General features: G+C 35.6%; 1 protein-coding gene across 4 annotated transcripts in view; it reads left to right on the top strand.

Annotated features, from left to right (window-relative positions):
- HECTD2 (HECT domain E3 ubiquitin protein ligase 2) overlaps positions 1 to 23,067 on the top strand; it is a 72,463-nt gene that overhangs the window by 23,140 nt on the left and 26,256 nt on the right. For all 4 annotated transcript variants that reach the window (XR_006603148.1, XM_045068644.1, XM_045068645.1 and 1 more), the window contains exons 3-8: positions 12,883 to 13,021; positions 13,705 to 13,807; positions 14,287 to 14,376; positions 16,167 to 16,231; positions 20,514 to 20,559; positions 22,246 to 22,355. Coding sequence is in view for 3 of the 4 variants with exons in the window: in XM_045068644.1 (XP_044924579.1) it covers positions 12,883 to 13,021; positions 13,705 to 13,807; positions 14,287 to 14,376; positions 16,167 to 16,231; positions 20,514 to 20,559; positions 22,246 to 22,355 (553 nt within the window). In the remaining variant the exon portion in view is untranslated. The remainder of the gene's footprint in view (positions 1 to 12,882; positions 13,022 to 13,704; positions 13,808 to 14,286; positions 14,377 to 16,166; positions 16,232 to 20,513; positions 20,560 to 22,245; positions 22,356 to 23,067) is intronic.

Here is a 23,067-nt window from a genome sequence, read left to right as displayed (position 1 = left end):
GTGAAGGAATAAAACCTTTGTAATCCCCTCAGGCTCTAGGCAGTTCCCTTGTCCAGCAGTGATTCTTAGAAGTATAGTTGACCAGTTAGCTGACTCTTGAATGACATAGGTTTGAACTGCATAGGTCCACTTATATGCAGATTTTTTTCAGTAAATACTGTACAGTACAGTGAATGTATTTTCCTTGTGATTTTCTTAACATTTTATTTTCTCTAGCTTATTATTTTAAGACTTTGTTACATACAACATACAAAATATGTGTTAACCAATAGTTTATGTCATCAGGAAGGCTTCTAGTTAATAGTAGGCTATTAGTAATTAAGTTTTTGGGGAGTCAAAAGTTATATATGGATTTTCAACTGCATGAGGGGTTGGTGCCCCTGACCCCCCACATTGTTAAAGGGTCAACTCTATTGCATAGAGTCAAACAAGAGACAACCCAGGACAGAGGAAATAGCTCTCAGAGTGAATGTGCCAAAGCAGTGACAGCAGCCACAACAGCAGCTTCATTCAATGCTTACTCTGCCACTCATGGTTCTGAATGTGGTACATATAGGAAGGGAATTCATTTAGTCCTTACAGCCACTGAAGGATGGAATCCTTCTCCTTTTTCAAAGGTAAGGAAACTTAAGCCACAGAGAGTTTTAAGTGGCTTGCCCAGAGTGAACTTACCTAGCTAATGAAATGGCAGACATAGAAAAAGGAAGAGAACCAAGGATAGTTTTGGATAATACCTTCATTAAAAGAAGAGTTGGTGAAAGAAAAGAAAGTGAGTCCTGAAGGAGGGAAATGAACAACGTTGGGCTGTAACTTAGAAATCCAGGAAAAAGCAGGGCACCTGGGTGTCTCAGTCAGTTAAGCATCCAACTCTTGGTTTCCGCTCAGGTCATGATCTCATGGGTTGTGAGATCAAGCCCCACGTGGAGCCCTGTGTCAGGCTCCAGGTTCAGTGGAAGGTCTACTTGAGCTTCTCTCCCTCTGTCTATCCCCCAACGTGCACGCATGCATTCTCTCTTTTTCTCTAAAATAAATAAATCTTTAAAAAAAAAAAAAGGGTGGGGAGAGAGAGAGACAAATCAAGGGAAAGGAAAATTTAAAGAAGATGATATAGTGTCATTGCTAAGTGAGAACAAGAAGAGTAAGCACTGAGACAACAAAGCAAAGGATTTGTTGTTAATGTGTTTATTGATGACTTTTAAGAGAATGGTTTCAGTAGGATGGTATGAGGAGAATTTAAACTGTAGAAGGTTAAGAGGCAGATTAATAGCAAGGCTATGGGGGCAATGTAGACTGCCCAGATTCAACTGAAGCTTAGCTGTACTGAAAGAAAAGCAGGGTCTTGCAGAGCAGTGTGGTCAAGGAAAGGATCTCATAAAGAGAGAGACTAAAACTGCAGTAGGAAAATAGAATAATAAAATGAACTAGTAGAATAGAGAAGTGGTATAAGGATAGAACCAAAGAAAAATGCAAAGCGTAGGGGTTGGGATGTCAGCACCAGCAAGGTTACAAGAGCTCTCATGACTCACACTACAGAATTGAGGGAAGAGAGGAAGTAGGAAGAGGAAATGGAAGTAGAAAACTCAGTTCTTCTTGCCTTGAATTCACTAATCTCCTTGGAGGGTGTATCAGTTTCTTCCTGCTGCTGTAACATAGAACACAAACTTGATAGCTTAAAACAACAGAATTTTTTCTCTTATGGTTCTGGAGGCTAGAGATCTGAAATCCAGGCATTGGTAGAATTGGTTCCTTTTGAAGGTTCTCAGAATCTGTTCCATGCCTCTGTCCTAGCCTCTGGTAATTACCAGCAATCCTTGCTGTCTCTTGCCTTGTAGATGCGTCTCTCCAATCTTTGCCTCTCCCTTCACATGGCATTTTCTCCTGTATTCTTTCTGTGTTTCCCTTTTTTTGTAAGGATACCAGTCATTGAATTAGGACCTACCCTAATCCAGTATGTCTTCGTCTTAATTTGTTTGCATCTACAAATTGTCAAATAAGGTCACATTCACAGGTCATAGGAGTTAGGACTTCAAAATATCTTCAAACATATCTATTTCACAGACACAGTTCAGCTCACAACAGTTTTAAGAATCTTAAGAACATTGAAATGACTCCTATGGAGAATGATAGTAAAAAAGGAAGTCATGACTATCTCTAACTTTTTTTGTTTGGACTCTGTTCAGATTCAATAGCTTTTGCTTCCACACTGATTCCTTTATTCCATTTTGTCTATACTGAAATCCTGATGTCTGAACCAACTTGTTTGCTCACAACTTACCTGCCTCCTATTAGGTAGATGTGTGACTCTGAATGAGTCCCCACCACTTGTCTGTTTCCCTCTCATCTGTGCCGGTCTTATGGAATCTAGACTCAGCCCCAACCTGAACTTGGAGTATTTGTATATACCACTCTAGAGGAATTGCCCTCTTCGCAGACTTCTTTTCCTTTAGTGGAACTCCTAGTGCTGACTTCTCCTAGCTGTTCTGTCTGGATGTCCCCTGGATTCAGGTACGACTTGGAGTTCCTATCTCAGGGCTGCTGCATAAAGAATTCCTTTACTGAATGGGAAGTTAGACTAAGTCTTTCCAATGTAAGCATGTTTATAATTCTTTGATCTTTCAGGAAGCCTCTTTTACTTGCCAGTAAGATTGTTTCCTCAAAGATGCATCATTCTTGGCAGTTATTACAGTTTCCTCCCTCTTCTCTGGTAGCAGGACCTATGCTGGGTATTCTCTAACAGCTCGTCTTCCCATCTGATCTTCAAGTGGTATTAGAGAAGCTGCAAAAGCCCAGCGTGGGTTTACCTAACAGCTGAGGGATGCCTTTCCTCCCTGTAGATCACATGACTAGGTCTGCCTGTCGAGTTGGCTGTCCTTTTGGAGATCAGAGAAGTGTAGGAGTTTTACCTACTACAACAGCTGTTAGGGATGATACATCTTCAGAGAAACAATATAAATGGTAAGTAATGATGGAGGGGGGATTAGCACTATGTTCTCTCTTACTCTTTTGTATCTTCTTTCTAAAGTGATTATGCCCCTGTCAGACTTCTTTAAAACATCTTTAAACAGCCCAGAACAGCTTTAAAAGAGATGAAACAGTTTCTCCCCATCTCTTGTATAATGTCTTTGCACTCTTGGTAATTCAGAAAAGCGTAGACAGGAACTCTGAGGTTTATCTTGAGGGCACTGTTTCTCTTCCAGCTCAGTGCCTTTCATGAGTTTACTCTAAAAGAGCCCTGATAGGACATCGTGAGCCCTGCAGTTTTCTGCCTAATTCTGGAGAAATACATCCCATGATCTTTGCCACTCTGAAATAGCTCATGGAAAAACAAAGTGGTCTTTAGCTCAAATGGGTGATTGGATCGGTGTGTGGTGGTGTCCTATGATTTCTACACAGGTAAAGTACCACAGAGTTTTCACAGTTCCTCCAAGAGCAACTTTAGAGGCAGACAGAGAAACAAGCTGTTAGAAGAAACCCAGCGCAGGACTTGCCATCTGGGGAGAGAAAAAGACTTGAAATAGCTGCTTTAAGAATCTTACCCTTAAAAAAAAAAAAAAAAAGAATCTTACCCTAGAAGAATTATCTCCAAAGCCTCAAATGACCCCATCTCCAGGTTTCTGTGGAGAATGAACTGATTTTAGACTAAATCTCCAAAATCCTTCTCTGAGTCAGAGTGAGTACCTTAGACTTGACTTTCCTAACTGTGCCAGCAGGAGAAGAATATCTACTGAGAACTTAGAGTACCCTGCTGCATTTATCTGTTCACTTATCTGTCTCTTTACTAGTCTGGAGTAAATTCTTAAGCTTCTGTTTTAAAGAGGGCAAGCGCTCTTCTTTTTATTTTTTTATATTGAAGTTAATTTTTTGAATAGGTAACATTTGTGTGTCTCAAAGAATCAAAACTATAAATAGTATGTTTCAGATGTCTCATTTTTATTTCTTCCCTGCTGTCTTACTATATTCTTTCTTGTGTTTCTTTATCCAGAGGAAAGCAAAAATAAATGTACATACATTCTCATTTCCTGTCTCTTCTTAAAGAAAAGGTAACTGCATATACATTGCCCTGCACCTTGTTTTTAGTGTACCCTGGATATTTTTCTATATCAGTACATAAAGAGCTCCCTTATTCTTTTTTATAATTATACATCACTCATAGGATATATTATAAATTATTTAATAAAGATCCTATTAAAAGAAATGAATTGTGTCCATTCTTTTACTCAACAATGCCACAGTGAATGAATCTGTACATACGTCTTTTTGTGTTTTCTGAGATATTCCTGGAAGTAGGATTGTTGGGTCTCAGAGTAAATGCATCTACATTCTCCTTGAATTTTTAATTCATTTGTGTATCTCCAGGATCCAGCCTCTATGGTAGGTACATGGAGTCTTTACTCAGAAAATAGTTTGCTGAATGAGGAAATGGGAGACAGTTTTTCTAGATTTCTGGTCAGTTTTCTCTCCTGGAATGTCAGACCTGTCTCTGTAATAAATTCTCCAGTATAAGGCATCTGTTCCACTAGAGGTAACCTTCTGGAAAAAGGACTTTTGAATATTTTTATAACTAGACCCATAAAAGAACATTTCACCTATGTTTTTGTTGTAGTTTTACAAACATAAACATGACTGAACTTAGTAAAAAGTACATCTCCCAAAACTAATGAATCTATTACAATATATTTAGCTCTGGTGGCTAAAGTCCTGTGAGTCAGATTTTTTCCCCCTCTTTCTTCCTTTCTCTCTCCCACCTTCTATTTTATTTTTTGCCAAATGTTCAGAAAAGTCGCCCTATAGACAATGATGTAAACACCACCTGTTATGACTAATCCACTCTGGTCTTCTTGTTTCAGTTGCTGCCACTACCGACGTAGTGAGGCATCCTTCAGTTTGTAGCTCATTTATTTCCTGCCTGGCACCCACACACTCTAAATTATGATATTAAATAAGAACTGAACATTTGAGTTAATTACCACCAGTAAGTGTCATTGTGACCTTAGACATTACACTTAGCCTTCATGAGCCTTCATTTGCTCATTTATAGAATGAGGAATTGGGGCATTATGTGTTGTAAAATATCCTGTACACCAAAGTTTTATGATTTAAAGTGTTTATTTTGTTTGATCCTTGTTGAGTTGTTGTTTTTTTTTTTTTTTTGACATTTCATAATTTCCCAGGTCCTACTTCCATGTAAATTTAGGATTCAGTTTTGCTACTTGTTTTTATACATGGTAGAAGGTTTGGCATTATTCGATAGTGGAAAAAACATGGGTGTTGTAACTTATCCGGATGGGTTTGAATCCTGGCTCCATAACTTACGATCCTGGAAAATTTATTTAACCTCTCTGTGCTCGTTTTTTCCATCTGTAAAATAGCATAATAAAGAAGCTGCCTCATGGGGTTGTGAGGATAAATGAACAAAAAGCATTTAAAAGCATTCAGTTCCATGCCTTATGAAATTCAGTAAATGTGAGTGATAATATTATAGGCAGCTAAGTTGTAGGGAAGGGATTGTGATGAACAGGAGTTTCTATTACTCTTATTTCATGGGTAACTGCACAAATTTTTAAAAATTTGACACCACATATATGGAATGTAATCAACAGTAATATATGGTTTTAGTAATAATAAATGGAAAGCAGAAGAAGTTGGTGCTAAAATTAAGAAAAAGAACATTATAAGCTCCTATGAACCCACCCAGTTGCATTGCCCTTTCTGTCCAGAGGTAACTCCTATTCCTTTGATTTTTAAAAAATAATAATTTTGTTATCTTTATACGTTCCTATAAACAATATACCGCTTAAATTATATGTGTAATTATATACACACACATACTGCCTGGTTTTGAAAAACAGAATGGCAAGCACAAACCTTGGATGTGTAAGGGTCAGTGCCACAATTAGGTGAAAAGATGGTCTGAACAGAGTCTCTGAATCGGATCTGCCTTCAGCTTTCGCAGGAATGTGAGTTCTTTCTGGGGAAGTCAGTGAGCCAAGGTCATGAGTGAGTCCTGGGAAACAAAGGACAACTATTGGCATATCTGACAGAGCTGTGATTTGTTGGACTATGTATGCTTTAGATGTCTGGCAGAAATATGACTCTGCAGCTGTCAGGAGTAGCCCAGGTTAAAGCAGTGAGGTGAACTAAGCACCCTCAGCTGATTCAGATAGCACAGCAAGAAATGGAGAGCATTCATCACCCCACCGGCTAGACAAGCTGAAGTATGGAGAACAGTCTGGGCTGGGCTCACCTGTTCCTTCTAACTTCAGTTAAAAAAGAAGAGTAGAAAGGTAGTCAGGATCTTGGTGATGGCAGGCATCAAAATTACTCACTCTTAGGCCATTCTGTTCTAGTGTGTGCAGAGTAATGCCCTCACCTTCCCGTCCTTTGTATAAGGTATCTGTCTCTCTGGAAGCTTGTAGAACCATCTCTTTGACTCAGACCTTCTGAAATTGTACAGAGCGGTACTTGGTGTGGGTCTAGTTTCAGCCCTTTTGCTACATGTATCATAGGCCCTTTTCATCTAGGAATTCATGTCCTTGAATTTCAAGGAATTTCCTAGAAACTTTTTATTGATGCTTTCCTCCCATCTGTTTCTTTTATCCTTTCTTTCTGAATCTCCTATTATTCAAAAGCCAGACCTTCTGAATGTCTAGTTTTCTTCTTTTTTTAATTAATTAATTTATTTGACAGAGATCACAAGTAGGCAGACAGGCAGGCAGAGAGGGAAGGGGGAAGGAGGCTCCCCGCTGAGCAAAGAGCCTGATGCGGGGCTCGATCCCAGGACCCTGAGATCATGATCTGAGCTGAAGGCAGAGGCTTTAACCCACTGAGCCACCCAAGCACCCCTGAATGTCTGGTTTTCTTATTTTTTTTTTCACTTTTGCTTTCCCTTTCTTTGTTCTTTTGCTATATATTTTTGGGCATTTCCTCAAAACCCTTCTACTAAGTATTTTTTTTTCTGCTAGTATGGTTTTAATGAACAAGAATTCTTTTTTCCCCTCTCTGAATATCTCTTTATTGATAGAACCTTCTTATTTCCTGGCTGTACTATCTTTTATCCCTCTAACTAAATTAGTGATGGGTTTTATTTTTATTTATGTATGCATGTATTTTAGTCTTGAGGGTTTTGGGAGTATTGTTGTTGTTGTTTTATGCTTATCATGCCGTAAATTCATAGGAAATGGGTTCCAGCAGCCCAGGCTCCTTTCCACTGGTTCTTACAAAATGTGCTTTGCTGAGTGGGACAGGCTGGCACTTCAGTTGGACCCAAGTACCTTTCTTTTGGCGTCCTTCTCTCTCTGATCATTTTCCTTCATGAGCTTCAAGAAGCTATCTCAGCTCTTTGAGTGCTTAATATGCTCAATATATACATTAATTCTCTTGGCAAGAATCTTGCCTTTAACTTGGTTCTTTACAACAATGCCAACAGCAAGCTGGGTAACACTGTAGACTCTCCCAGTTTTGCCATCATAACATCTGTGGGGCATTCCTTTTTGAACAGTGCCTGTTTCCTTGATGGTAACAATACCATCTTTTTTGTAGATTGGCATTTATGTGGCCAAAGGAACACCTGCCTGTTTTCTAAAAGGCCTAGAGAACATACAGTGGGTGCCTTTCCCCTTCCCCTATGAGTTGATGATTTTGGCAAATTACTGGAAGATGGTATTTTCAGTGAAATGCTAGTGATAGGTTTTTACATTTTTTCCCCCTTCCCTGCATGATTTCTGACTCTTCCAGGCTGCTCTTGTTTATTTGCTTTGGTTTCTACAAAATTGGAATCCCTTGAAGTCTTGTTCATTCATACGCTGGTGATTAATGCTGGCTTGAGGCTTGGACTTTAAATAGGTTCTAGCTGGAACACCTGCTCCTGGCCTTTTCATGGACTGCTTGGCTTCCTCAGAGCATGATGACTGGATTCCAAGGCCGAGCACCCCAAAAAGAGACACCCAAGCAAAAGTTGTATTGACTTTTGTGACCTAGTCCTATAACATCACTCTGTCACAATTTTTCATTAGTGGGGATCCACTAGGGCTGGCCCATATTCCAAAGGAAAATAATTAGACTCCATCTTTTCATGGAGGAATATAAAAGAATTTATGGGCTTATTTTAAAACAACCGCATCATGTGAATGTAAAATTCTGAAAGAGAATCCAGATCTTTTCACTCTTATTTTAGAACTTTCTCTTCTATCCTGTCGTAGGACAGGAAGTCATAACTAAAATCAGGTGTTTCGATGACATATGCATGGTGAGCTTCCATGCTCCTTCAATTTCTTGATTAGACCTCCCCATATAGTTCACTCTTGGAATTTTTTTTTAACTTTTTGTTTGGTTTTTAAATCCTATCCATTTTGTTCTTAAATAGTTGTAGAGATGGAAGTTAGAAATTATTAAACTAGTGATTTTCAAGCCTATTTTTATTTTTTATTTTCATAGCAAAATACTTTTTTGAATAGTAAATTTTTTCTTAGAGTGTCATTATATTAAGCAGAGAAAACTGAGCTGCTCTGAGTAAACCCGTCCACCAGCACCAGTCCCATGAGGCGGCCCTTGAAATTCTTTGGAACTTTGGGAACAACTGACTCTTTTATTTTATAATGTCAAAATTGAGGTTTAAGGAGTTTCAGTGATATGTCTAAAGTTATGAATGTTAGTAACTGAGCCAACAACAGGAACCAACAATAATATTGACCAAGCCCCCTATTTCCAAGGCTGGTGCTTTTTGTTGTTGTTGTTGTTACCTATCTGTTATTTACTTAATTACAAATTACTCATGATGAAGCTTAGAGTAGAGCATTTGGCAACAGTGTATCGCCAGCAGCAAACCTTTTAAAACAGTAATTCCTTTCCAGCAGTAGAGGGACAAGGAATAGGCCCAGGGTCCTCCCACTGAACATCCAACCTCCACAGAGACTCCTGTTTATCTTTGATGCTGTCACTGCCATCTGTGCTAGATGGCCAGGAACAACCTTCAGTGTCCTAATCATGTGGCCTATTTAAAATGTCAGTCTTAATTTTGGTGGCTACAGTTGTGGAAAACCACATATTACTAGTTTCCAACCAGAGTCAGCTTATGATAGCTTCTTGAAAACAATGAGTAAGCTGGCAAATTTGGCTGATAATCTCACACCATTCTACATAGTTGTATTATGATCTTCACAGTTTTTTTCAATGTACTTCCAGCCCCCACCAGAACCCTTATTCTTCTTGCACTAGTTTCAAGTGCAAGTTTTACTTAATGTTTCTAAGCAACCAACTAAAATTGGCAACACTGTATTAAAAGCAATGGAAAATGATTACTGCTCATCAGTTTAGCACAGTGTTCCCAAGTATTGGCTGAATGAAACCAAAATGACAGGTTTTCACTGATAAATATATTTTGGCTTTTTTCAGTATATTTACGGTATTCTATATTGCAGAAAAACCTGCATGTGATAGAACAAAGAATTGACTATTTATAATATCCATTTGAGATTTAATTAATCTCTCATCACCACATTTATTGATTTTCTCTTTTGAATTAGATTTTAATAACCATCTGTGAGAACAGACTGAAAGTCTGTCTCTGGAAACAATGCCTTGATATTTAGGGACATGAGAGCAGCTGTGAGCTGTTGTTCTTCCTTTCTTAATAGCTGAATGTCACATCCTGTAGTTTGGCTTTCATTTACTAATGTAAGCAAAGGATCTGCCTTTCTTTCTGACTCAAGTTCCATTTACATAGTATGTTAACATTCTGTGTTACTTTTCAGTCCCAAGTTACCTTGTGATCTAAAAATAAATCCTTTCTGGGCCTCTGGTTCTAATCTCACCCTATAATCCTCTTGGCCTTAGCATTACTATTTCTCTTACATAAGATCTTCCCACTCTCAGGCTTTGCCAAAATCCAGTTCTCCTACTAACTAAAATTCACTCTTCTTCCACCTCAGCATGGTATTAATAAAAATGAGTGGGTATAAAAATGTGTATATATGCTCTGTGAGTGAATAAGTTAATTTATATTTGAATGAGTCTGTGTGTATCTAATAGTGGGTGTTTATAGCCAGGTTGGGAAAGGTGTGTGGGAAGGGATAGGAAAGGGTAAGCCTGGTGAAGAGGAAGAGAGACTCTAGAGGAGCCTCAAGACAATAGTAACAGGACTACTGTTGGAGAGAGGAGACTATCATCTGTTTCTTTGCTGCTGAGATGCCCATTTCTTTAAAGATTTCCAAATATAATAAGAAACCATATGTAGAGACATCTAATTTTACTTGCTAATGAATGGAACCTCTGTCCAATAGGTAACTAAAGTAAAAATGACTAGAAATGGGATATTTCCATCTTTAATTAAAGGGTGTAAAAATCCATTATAGCAGTGAATTAAAGAAATTTAATGTTTTATACTTTCAGCACCATTGTTCTCTCCTAATACTAAACAGTGTTTCTCAGTGTGACCCTCAGACTGGCAACATCAACATCATCTGGTAACATGTTAGATATACAGATTGTTGGGCCCCACCACAGACCTACTGAATCACAAACTTTGGGGATAGGCCTAGTAATCTGTGTTTTAACAAGCTCTACAGGTGCTTCTGATATACAGTAAAGTTCAAAAATTATAAGAAATTGGCATCTCTGTAGGATCTTCTAATATGAAAGATAATTTACTGTAAAATATACCCTAACACTAATGAAATTTATCTTAGTTTATTGAAGTTAGTGATAGATCCAAGGATAGATACTTGATGGGGAGAGTGGATAAGGAAGGAAAGACCTTATAGCTATGTTCCTACTTTGATGATTGATATAGTTATGTTTGCTTAGTTGAAAATGTATCCTGATTACATAAGAGTAGAATTAAATTCTATGTATGTACATTTGACATTGTAGAATTTAGAATATATAGAATATTCACCTATTCTATTGGTTTGGAAGTATTAATAATTGAGAAAATACAATGGCCAAATAAAATGCCTAGTGGATAGGCTCAACAGCAGAATGAGGAGACAGAAATAAATGAGCTGAAATATGGAGCACCTGGGTGGCTCAGTTGTTATGCGGCTGCCTTCGGCTCTGTTCATGATCCCAGGGTCCTGGGAGGGAGCCCCACATTGGGCTCCCTGCTCAGCAGGAACCCTGCTACTCCCTCTCGCACTCCCCCTGCTTGTGTTCCCTCTCTCGATGTGTCTCTCTCTGTCAAATAAATTAATAAAATCTTCAAATTTTTTTTTTTAATGAGCTGGAATGTAGTACGATAGAAATTACACAGTTTGAGCAATAGACAGAAAATAGACTCAAAAGAAAACTTGAATTATCTCAGAGACCCGTGGGACTGTAACAAAAGAGGTTACCTTGTCATTGTGTCTTGGAAAGACAGGAGAAAGAGGGTAGGCTGAAAAAATACTCAGAAATGACTGAAAGCTTCCTGTATTTAGCAAGAGACATAAACCTACAGGTTCAAGAAACTGAGCAAACCACATACAGGATAAACCCAGAGAAATATATGTCAAGACATATGATAATTAAACCTCTGAAAACCAGCCAGAGAAATACAATACCTTACCTTATAGAATAAGATAATCATAAACCGAGAACAGTGAAGAGATACAAAAGGTACAACTTCTATACTTCACTCCAACTGATAAAATGATAACACCAGTAGACTATGATAAGTTATGTATATATAATATATTTCGAGCAACTTTTCAGAAACACCACAGATGAATCAAAATGGAATTCTAAAAATGTTCAAGTAACTCACAAGAAGATAGGAAAAATTAAAAAATAGAAAACAAAAAATAAAATGACAATCTTAAGCCCTAATGGATCAATAATTACATTAAATGTAAATGGTCTGAAATATATCAATTAAAAAAGATTGGCAGGGTAGATTAAAAATATGACCTAACTATATACTATCTACAAGAAACTCAAATGTAACAGTATAGGTAGATTGAAAGTAAAACAATGGGAAAAGATATATAGTAGTGGCTATTATTAATATCAGATAAAGTAGACTTAAAGAAATTACTGGAGAGAGAAACAGGGACATTATATAGTGAAAAAATTGGAGTTGCAAGGGAATAATTAGAAATATCTTTTTAAATTTTAGAAATAAAACAGAAGGAGCACAAAAGCAAACGTACATACTGAATAATGACCCAAAAGAACTAGAAGATGAAAAGAAGGAGATGTTTAACATTTTAAAAGAAATGAAAAAAGAGCTAAAAAATTGAGAGAAATTGAAATTGAAATAGGCAGGGTCTAACATCTGGGTAACTGGAGCAAGGAAGGACTTGGTAAGAGTCTATTCCTCAACTGGTTAATGGTTTCAGAGTTCTTTATCTTATAATAACTCATTAAGCCATATATTCCTTTTATAAGATTTTTCTGTATTTGTTTTGTTTTATAGTTAAAAGATTATGAAATGCAACAAAAAGGCAAACAGTGAACTGGCAAATATTTGCAAAAAAGGAAAAAATAGAAAAATTTCATGAAAATTGATTTTTAAAAACTAAAACTATAATAAATTACAGAGGATGTAAATAAACGGTTTGCATATATTCAGAAAGGTAATAAACACTAAAAGCTTTGAGTCTCTCTGAAATACTTCCTGGAAGACAACTGTCAGGAAAGAAAGAAAAGAAAGAAACTTTATATCACATCTGTGGATAACATAATTTAAGATACAGCCCAATATATGTTGTGGGTGAAGTTGGGGTTAGAAGGGGCTGGTGGCAATAGAGCCTTCAGTACGTACCATTTACTGTGGTAGGTTTTCTGTTGTATGATCTCAAGGTGAATGCAATGCAAAATAACTCCCTTGTTTTCTCTTCATGTTGAGTAAGGCTGACATTTTAAAATTTTTACTATTAATTATATTGAATGCTTTTTTATACTTCACAGTGAGAGACCTACCACCGATTTGCCTTGATGTTAGACAAAAACAGCGTGTTTCTATAGATGCATTACCATCTGAAATGAAGGCCCCAGTTCTTCCAGAATCTGTCCTTCCTAACCAGCCCAAAACTATGAAAGACTTCCAGTAAGTTTCAGCTCGTTATGGGAAGACATACAGTTATCTGCATGCCAGTACTCTATAATATTTTTGTGTGAGAAATTGATTGAACTTGTGGCTCTTTATAAGGCATTGGTCAAGAGTGAAGACCTAAGACTAGATGTCTCAAGTTCAAGGTGAAAACAAATGTATCAATAACAGGTAAGGGGTGGATAATGTTGCAGCAAAAGAAACACTAAATAAGAGAATATGAATTACAACAGACAAAAGGAGATAAAGATGGTGATAAAATAATAAAATGTTTCCTTTTTTAAAAATATGATTTCCTCTACTATGTGACACATAAATCATTAAAGATATGTTACTACTGAAAATGAATACTTGAAGGACTAAGTGTTAATGAGAAAGTAGAGACAGAGAATGTAAAAATCTCTCAAATTTGGCTAGTAAGGGGAAAGAAAGTGTTAATTGTAAGGAGCATGTCAAGAATGACTTTTTTAAAAAGCAGGCAAATGGAAAGATGGAATTAATATCGTGATCCATTTAAGAATTATAGGTTCATAAACTATATTTATATTAACTGGAACATATTGTATTCAGCTTCAGTATTTCAAATTACATGTTTTGTGACATTTATTTTTAAAGAAGTAATGCTATTTTATCTGAATAATATTTCTACTTGCTACAATTAACATTTGTTTTCATTTTAGGGAAGATATAGAAAAAGTTAAGTCATCGGGAGATTGGAAAGCAGTACATGATTTTTATCTAGCAACATTTGATTCTTTCCCAGAACTAAATGCTGCATTTAAGGTAATAACACATAAAACACATTTTTCACTATTAGTTTTAAATTTTCCTAAAAGAATACAATAACTTAGCTTTTTTTCTACATTTATTGACTTAAGCAGCTGTTTAAACATGTATATATTAATTTCAGAAAGTATACATATCACAATTAAGTGTTACTTAAGTAACACTTAAAGTGTTTGCATTTGAAGATTGTTTGCATTTGTACTAATGATGATATTTGACTCCTTTCTTTCAGTTTTAAAAACAAAGTGATTATTCTGGCTAGTTGAACATGATAATAAAAATAAATAAATACAAAAAACAAAGTGATTAAAATAATTCTTATACATTCATTTTTATTTCTACCAACTTTGCCCGAAAGTTCTTTTTCATCACCCTACTAAAAATATTAGAAATTATGAAAGAATAGTTATGGTTCAAAATTACTAAGAACAGTCTTTTAATGTTATATACACTTAAATCATTAACTGAATTTGCAGAAAGATGCCACCGCCTCCTTTAATACCATTGAAGATTCTGGGATTAATGCTAAATTTGTGAATGCTGTATATGATGCCTTACTTAATACTGTAAGTATTAATAATGAACAGATGGAAACAGTATAATTCTTTGTTTCTTTTGTATTTCAAAAGCAGCCACACAAATATTGTAATAATCAGCTTATAATTACATAATTGTATAGTAAATTTAATTGGAATTCTCAGAAAGTTAGATATTTTTTATTTTTTTAATTAAATGAGAATTAAGCATAAAATACTTTTTTGTCCAGTCCTTTAGGATGGCTCACTGAAATAAAATCATGCTTCACTTAGGCAGCAAAGGGAGAGAAATTATTTGATTGTTTTGGCATTGTGCTGAATCTATAGTGGTTCTCAAATTTTTACTATGTATCAGAATCACAGGAAGGGCTTCTTAGAATACAGAGTTTCAGATTCAGTAGGTCTGGGGTAGAGCCCAAGCATTTGTGTTTCTAACAAGTGTCCAGGGACCACATTTTGAGAACCACTAGTGCTATAGATGAATTTGTGAGGAGTTGACTTTTTTTTTTTAATTCATAAGCATGGTATATCCCTCCAATTACTTAGATCTTCTTTAGTTTTTCTTGGTGATACTTAGTAGTTTTCTGGATATATGTCTTATACATATCTTGTTACATTTCGTACTAGTACTTGATTTTTTGATGCTATTGTGGTTTTCATTTTCTAATTACTAGTATATAGAAATACTCTCATATATTTATCTTTATTTACCCTGCCAAATTCACCCATTAATTCTAATAGTGCATCAATAGATTTATTTGGATTTTCTATATAGACAGTCCTGTCGTTTGTGAAAAATGAGACTTTTCACCTCTTCAGTCCTTTTATCTTGCATGTATGGATGGATAGATGTAAGTATTTGCCTTATTGCTCAGGCTAGGACCTCTTGTAAAATTCTAAATAAAAGGAGAAATAGCAAATATCTTTGTCTTTTTCCTAATCTCGGTACTTTACTCTTAAATACATGAAAAGGTACCTAATAATTTTCATGAGAGAAATGTAAATAACATTACACATCTGTTCAAAAGGAGTAAAAAGTTTTTAAGTACTGAATTGGCAATATTGTGGAGCAACTGGAACTTTCATACCCTAATGAGGTAAGTATAAACTAGTACAACTGCTTTGGAAAATTGCTGGCATTATTTACTAATACTAAGCATATACATATACTGTGACCCAAAATGTTCCACTCCTAGGACATTTGTCTGACCTCTTTTGACTTGGAAGATGTCAGTGTTTTATAGACACTAAAAAATTAAATCTACAACATAAGGGGAAAACTCCCTAAAATGGAAATAAGATTTTTTTTAAGTAATTGAATTGTTAAACTGTGTAGGAATGTTACTTTATATCCTTTCCAAATCCAGTAATGAATTTCATTGTACTTAATGTACTTAATAATGAATTATGGATCTACCTGCTAATTATAACTTGTTAAAGTAGTAATAAGTGTATTTAATATATGCAGTCATTTTATATTGTTAAACATGCTACTCTCTGACTCATGTTCATGATTTTATCCTGCCAATCCAGGGAAAGGAAATTTTTTTCAGTTATATAAAACTGATGGTGGTCATCAAAGGGCCACCATATACATTTGTGTGGTTTGTATGCATGGAACATTCCGAGGGCATTCTAATTGTAATCTTTGTCATTGGTGCTCTAGCCCTCTCAGATGTGAAAATGATACCACCATAAGTGGCAGTCCTCAGTCAGCAAGTCTGATTTCTCTATTGAAACACATCTATAAGTATAATTAACATATAAAAGTGACCTAAGCACCTAATCCTAATTATTTTATGGTTTTCTTTTCCCTATAGCCTCAAGACATTCAGAAGACAGTATTGAAGGGAATCATTAACAGCCTACTACAAGAATGGAAAGGGTAATTTTAACTAATATTTAGCTAATCAATATAGATATTAATTTCCACATCCCATACATCTTTAATATATATGCGTGCATTTTACTCTCAGAAAAGATCTTAGTTGTTTTAAAAACAGAGATCTGAAATTATAAAATATTCATGGCAAAAAAAAAAAAAAGCACTTATGACAAAGCTTTTTAATGAGATTTCTGACTTCTCAGGAGGGTCTATATGTAGACCTCACAGGATCTGTGAATCCTTTAAAATTATATATAAGTTGTTATGTACAGATATATGTATGTTATAAAAATGGGATGGGTAGTTACATTAGTAACCTAGAATTAAAGCTATGGACATTAAATTTAGCTTTGGATTTCTTGGTAGCTAGAGTAAAATCTTTCTTCTTTCTAATATAAGGAAATGTAAGTTTGGCTATTGAAATATTTTTTTCCTGGAACTAAATCTTGAATCATTATATAAGGAATGATGGCAATGTAACTGATAATATTAGAATATCCCTGGATATGCAGAATACACAACAATATACTTTGAAAAGTCCATATTATCTAAATTGGTATTATTTAAGTAGCATATAACTTAAATAATAGCTTCTACTAAAGACAAAGGAATAACATTAAATTATAATTCAAGTGTTTATATTAAGCCCCATTTAAAAATAATATCAAAATTATTAAATGTTAGGGGATACCTGGGTGGCTCTGGCAGTTGAGCATCTGACTCTTGGTTTCGGCACAGGTCATGGGATCCAGCCCCACATTGGGCTCCATACCAGTGAGGATCTGCTTGAGATTCTCTCCCTCTGCCCACCTCCCATTCATGCGTACACTCTCTCAAATAAATAAATAAATCTTTTGAAAAATTATTAAATGTTAAACATACCCCATATTCTTAAATAACATTGCTCTGATTTTTAAAGAAATTCATGGTTATTACAGAAAACCTAGAAAAGTCACCACTAGTATTATAAAAAAAGTAAACATGTTAACATTTTGCCATCTTTATTTTTCTGGTCATCTTTTTGAAACAACTGAAATCATACTGTATAGTTTGATATGATTTTTTTTTTTTAGATTTTATTTATTTATTTGACAGAGAGAGAGATCACAAATAGGCAGAGAGACAGACAGAGAGAGAGATGAGGAGAAGCAGGCTCCCTGCTGAGCAGAGAGCCCCATGCGGGACTCGATCCCAGGCCCCTGGGATCATGACCTGAGCCGAAGGTAGAGGCTTAACCCACTGAGCCACCCAGGCGCCCCTGATATGATTTTTAACAGTATTTTTCCTAATTTGTCATTACAGTAATAAATTCGCATTTTCCTTAAATTGTGTGATTTTGGTTGAACCCGTAGTGCTTCCCTGAAAATGAAGAGAGATTTAGAGTGTGGGAGAGCTCCTGAGAGGACGAAGCCCAATGGCCTAACCCCACCTGGGTCTGAGTCCACTCCCATAAGCACACTCTCACCGCTTTTCAACCGTGCTCCTCAGAAGTGTGCCTGAGACAGATTAAATGATAGTTCAGTGTGATTTATCTATCAAAGGAGCATGTGGTCTTTACCCAAAAAACTTGTTTTATTTTCGATTTTTTTATAACAACAAGATCTAAAGTTTACTGTTTATTATTAAGTGCTAGGCTCCTGTCTAACAATCTTCTGTGTATTTCTCATTGAATCTTCACTGCAATTTTATGAAATACGTAATATGATTATTTTCATTTCACAATGAAGGAAACAATTTACAGAATAGTTAAAGAAATTGCCCCAATTAACACAGTAAGTGCCTGAGTCAGGATTAGAACCTAAGCAGTCTGTCGAACAGCCTGTGATCTCAACCACAACTTCAATACCCAGAGCTATGTGCTACATTAAAACAGTAGTGCATGGGACAGGAACTTGGAAATTGTTATGGTATTGCTATAAAATGGAAAAAATAGGGCTCGTCTATCACTAGGAATTTTAATATTTATGAATTGCCTTGAGTTTTACAGTATTTTCAAATTGGGGCACCTGGATGGCTCAGCTGGTTAGTGTCTGCCTTTGGCTCAGATCATAATCTCTGGGTCCTGGGACAGAGCCTCATGTTAGGTTCTCTGCTCAGTAGGGAACCTTCTTCTCCCTCTCCCTCTGCTTGTTCTCTCTCTCTATGTCCCTATCTCTCTCTCATAAATAAAATCTTGAAAATAAATAAATAAAAGTATTTTCAAATATAATTTCTAAAACGTAACGGTAGTCCCATTTAGAAAATGGTCTGACAATTATGTAGAAATTATAGACAGAAATAATTTAGATTTGATTTAAACCTGAACAGTTTAAATCATTATTTGATCAAGATAATTCTTCCACAAAGAAATGTTACTAAATATTTTTATATATGTGTGTGTATACAAATGTCAAATTTTAACACATGTTATCTATTTATATTTCAGACTATGTAGCTTTGCATTTTGTAAAGGTCATTTTGTACATTTGGGGCAGTGGTTTATGTTTTCAGATTTATTTTGTAACTATAACAGAAAAATAAGTAATCATTTGGTCATTTTATTTTCTTAAAGGAAGTAAGGAGATACTGGGAGGTGAGCCTTTTTTCCCCCAGCATTTAATTTTGAAAAATTTCAAGCCATAGAAAAGTTAATGAGAACTCATATACCTTTCACCGAGATTCACCAGTTGTTAATTTTATGCCACATTTGCTTTTTGCTTTTTCTCCCTGTGGGTGTGGGTGTGTGCATAATTATTTCTTTTAGTAAATGGAAGACATCATGACACTTAACCTCGAATTGCTTCAGCATGTATTTCTCAATAATCTATTCCTACATAACCATAACACGGTATCACACCAGACAAATTTAATGTTTTTTCTTATAGTACTCTCTAAAATGCAGTCCACATTTAAATTACCCCAGTTGTCTCAAACGTGTTCTTTAGGGGGCACCTGGGTGGCTCAGTGGGTTAAAGCCTCTGCCTTTGGCTCAGATTATGATCCCAGGGTCCTGGGATCGAGCCCCTCGTGGGCTCTCTGCTCCGCAGGGAGCCTGCTTCCTCCCCTCTCTCTCTGCCTACCTCTCTGCCTACTTGTGATCTCTCTCTGTCTGTCAAATAAATAAAATCTTTAAAATAAAAAAGTGTTCTTTAATATCTGGGTTTTGGACACATCAAGGATCATGAATTGAATCTGGTAGTCATATAGGTGAACCACTATTAATTCAAGAAGTTACTTCAGGGTATTTGTGAGAGTCCATTCAATAGATCCTGAGAGGGCAAGAAAGAAACACTCATTGGCTTCGGGAATAACAAAATCTCTTGGTCAAATCTGACAATATAAAGATCCAGATTTATATGGGGAAAAAATTACAAATCAGTTACTTCTCAAAGGTATTCAAATACGAATCTAATTTCAAATTTAGACACATACTAGATGCATTTACCTTGTGATTTGATTTGCAAACATTTCTGTATCATTTCAGAAATAGATAAATACAAGCATATTTTCTTTCTTTAGTGCATCAGTATTTTTAAGTGAGAAACAGCTATCCTTTATTAAAACAAAAATGTAAGTACTCTAAAATTGTTGTTTTTTTTAAAGATTTTATTTATTTATTTGATTAACAGAGATTATAAGTAAACAGGCAGGCAAAGAGAGAGGATGAAGCAGGTTCCCCGCTGAGCAGAGAGAGCCCAATGTGGGGCTCGATCCCAGGACCCTGAGATCATGAGCTGAGCCGAAGGCAGAGGCTTTAACCCACTAAGCCATCCAGGCACCCCAAAATTGTTGATTACTTATCAGGCTCTTAACTCCTTCCTGAGTTAGTCATGATATTTACCTCATAAAACATTATAGCCTATTTAATTTACCTTTCTTTTTTAAGATTTTATTTGTTTATTTGAGAGAGAGAAATCATGTGAGAGCATGAGTTGGGGGGAGGGGCAGAGAGAGAATCTCAAGCAGACCCCATGCTGATTTCGGAGCCTGACACAGGGCTCCATCTCACAACCTGAGACTGTGACCCGCGCTGAAATCAAGAGTCCTGCTTAACCGAGTGAGCCCCCCATGCGCCCCTACTTAACTCATCTTTTAGGTGTCTTCAGAACCAGCCAAGAGTAAGCACAGAAGAACCTATATTCCCAGCATACTATGAATATGTTACTGTCTAAGTAATCATACATATGAAGTCTCATTTTTGGCTTTTACCAGCTCAGTTCTCACAAAAACATGTATCATTTTTTGTTAGCTGCTATAAGATTAAATACTAATCTGTAATCAATTATGCATATTTCTTTTACAGTCCACGAACAAAAGATGATCTTAGAGCATATTTTATACTTTTACAGGTAAGAAAGCAAGAATTGAAGTTGTCTAATTCAGATCTCCATCTATGCGTGTGTTAAGGGAAATGATATCAAGTACTAAGTATTGTTTTGTGCAACATTATTGATAGTTTTTAGATTATAGTGTAACCAGAGCATTAAGGTTATAACAAATAAACAATGGGAAGCTAAATTATCTTTTGGATTAAAATTTTAATGTAGTTCTTGCCTTTCTGCTGCAGTATTCAGGATCAAGCAGAATGGAAGCATCTCTGCTTCATCCAGTCAACCTCTTATAACTAGCTTAAATGGGCTTCAGAACTTTCTTTTATTTCCCAACTAGTAGGTTTCTAACTTCTCTAGGTATTTGAAATAAATGCTTCCATTAGAATTCTAATGGAGAAATAAAGGTGGTTGCTTATGTTTGCTAAGGCAAACGTGATGAACTTTTTCCTCTTGAGAGATATAGATTCGTAGATACAAAAAAATAAGGTCTAGACAAATAATAACCAATTTTTAGTTTGTATTATTTTCTGAGAAAGAAGTATGTTATTACATAGCCAGCATACTGCTTTTGTATTAGTCTTTACAATTTACAAAAGCTGTTTGTGTATATTATTATCTCATTTAAAGGTAAAACATTATGTTAAGTAAGATGAAGTGTTTAGTTAAATATTATGTCCAATAAAAGGAAATATGCACATTAGGAATAAAAAGGGAAGAAAAGAAAAAAGTAAAAGTGGGAAAAACGCAAGTAGACACACGAGGTAGTGGAAAGATACAAGAACGGAAAGTAGAGAAGTAGGAAAGACAAAAGCAAAACGAGAAGAAAGGGAGGAAGTGTATGTAGATAGTAAAAGCTAGAGAAATGACAAGTGAAGTTCAGATTTTTTGAGTGAGTCTGTGTGTTCGCCAAAAGCTCTGCCCTTGACACTGTCTCAGGAGCACCACCAGGTGAGGCTGTCTGCCAGAGGCACTCTCTGGGTTTGAATTTGCCCTTGCCAGTAAGTCAGTTTCAAAGAATACATGGTGCTCTCTTAGCTGCCACAATTTCAGGTTATTTTTCAGTAATACTCATTTTTTCTGTGAAGCTCTGAAATGCACATAGTGATAAGAGTTTAGGTTGTAGAGATGTAACTAGAGGCTTTAAGCACTCCTTCAGTATCCCTTTGACATTTGAAAGTTGTCAGGCGCAGTGTTGTGGCTCTCTCCTTGTTCTTTGTGAGATGTGCCACTAATTCATTTCACAGTGGCAGAGGTTTCTTAATTACTTTTTCTAGCATTCTTTTTTTCTTTAATCAAGGAAGAATAGGTTTTTTTGTTTAATTGGATAATAGTGATTACCATGGAGCTAGGAGCCTTACATACATTTTCTTTTTTACTACTTAAGTAAGATAGATACTATCATTCCTATTTTAGAGATGGGGAAATTGAGACTCAAAGTTTAAGGAATATGCCTAAGTGGTAGAATCAGCCCTCAGGCCCAGATCTGTCTAAAAGCCCATGCTCTTTCTGCTATACCACAGCCAAAAATCAAAGTTTCTGTTAATTAAACAATTAAACAAATAGACTATTGTTTTACAGGTTTTCACCCAGTATTTCATAATCTCAAATTTAGTTTCCTAATTTACCACTTAGCTCATTAAGCTTAGTGTCTTTCCTTTCATGTTAACAAAATTTTAACACAATTATCTTTAATATCTTTTTCAGAATCCTCAATTTAATAATACATCTACGTATGTCATCTATGCTCACTTGCTACGACAGATAGCTACCTTAGTGGAAGCTGATCATCATTTCCTAGTTCACTGGTTTAAAAAGTAAATCATTCTATCATATTAATAAGAACTCGTATAATCGTACAGTTTCAAGTTTGATATTAGTGATTTTATAATAAACTATATTTAAATGTTTTCAGGTCTCTAGAAATGATCTTCTAATTAACAGTACTTCAAAGCCAATTATAAATATATCCTTTAGTACCACTGAGAGAATAATTAAAAATCTATGTTTAAAGCAAGTAACCATTTTGCTGGTGCAAACTGTTGTTGAGGTTTCTATCCACTGCTTTCTCTTATTACACAGCACCTGCCTGTCAGTGATTTTCTTATATCTGAAAGTGGTAACTGGATTTTCTCAGATACTGTTTCAATTTGTGTCTTTTTATATCCCATTTTTGTCAGTCAGTCTCACCATTACTTACATAGTGCCTTTTCCTTACCTAATAATGTCATCATAAACTATAGCTTAGCCATCAGTATCAATTTATAAAACAATACAGTCTGGTTTTTTCATAGAGCTGTACTCACATAAACAATGACTTTTCTCCATAATTGAGAAAATGTTAGAGGCAAAATATTTTCAGAATTAATTTTAAATACAGTCAGTTCTCATTATTCATGATATTTATGTTCTATAAAGTTACTGCTAACACTGAATTAACACATACTGAATCATTGATCCTTTAGGACATAACAGGGTTAGGCTCCTATGAGCTGCTGGTCATAGTATTCCCATCAACTGATGAATACA

The sequence above is a fragment of the Mustela putorius genome, unplaced genomic scaffold (genome assembly GCF_011764305.1).
Source record: "Mustela putorius furo isolate JIRA1106 unplaced genomic scaffold, ASM1176430v1.1 tig00003909_pilon_pilon_pilon, whole genome shotgun sequence".
Lineage (NCBI taxonomy): Eukaryota > Metazoa > Chordata > Mammalia > Carnivora > Mustelidae > Mustela > Mustela putorius.
Note: the sequence above shows the minus strand (reverse complement) of the source record. Positions and strands in the feature narration are given on the sequence as shown.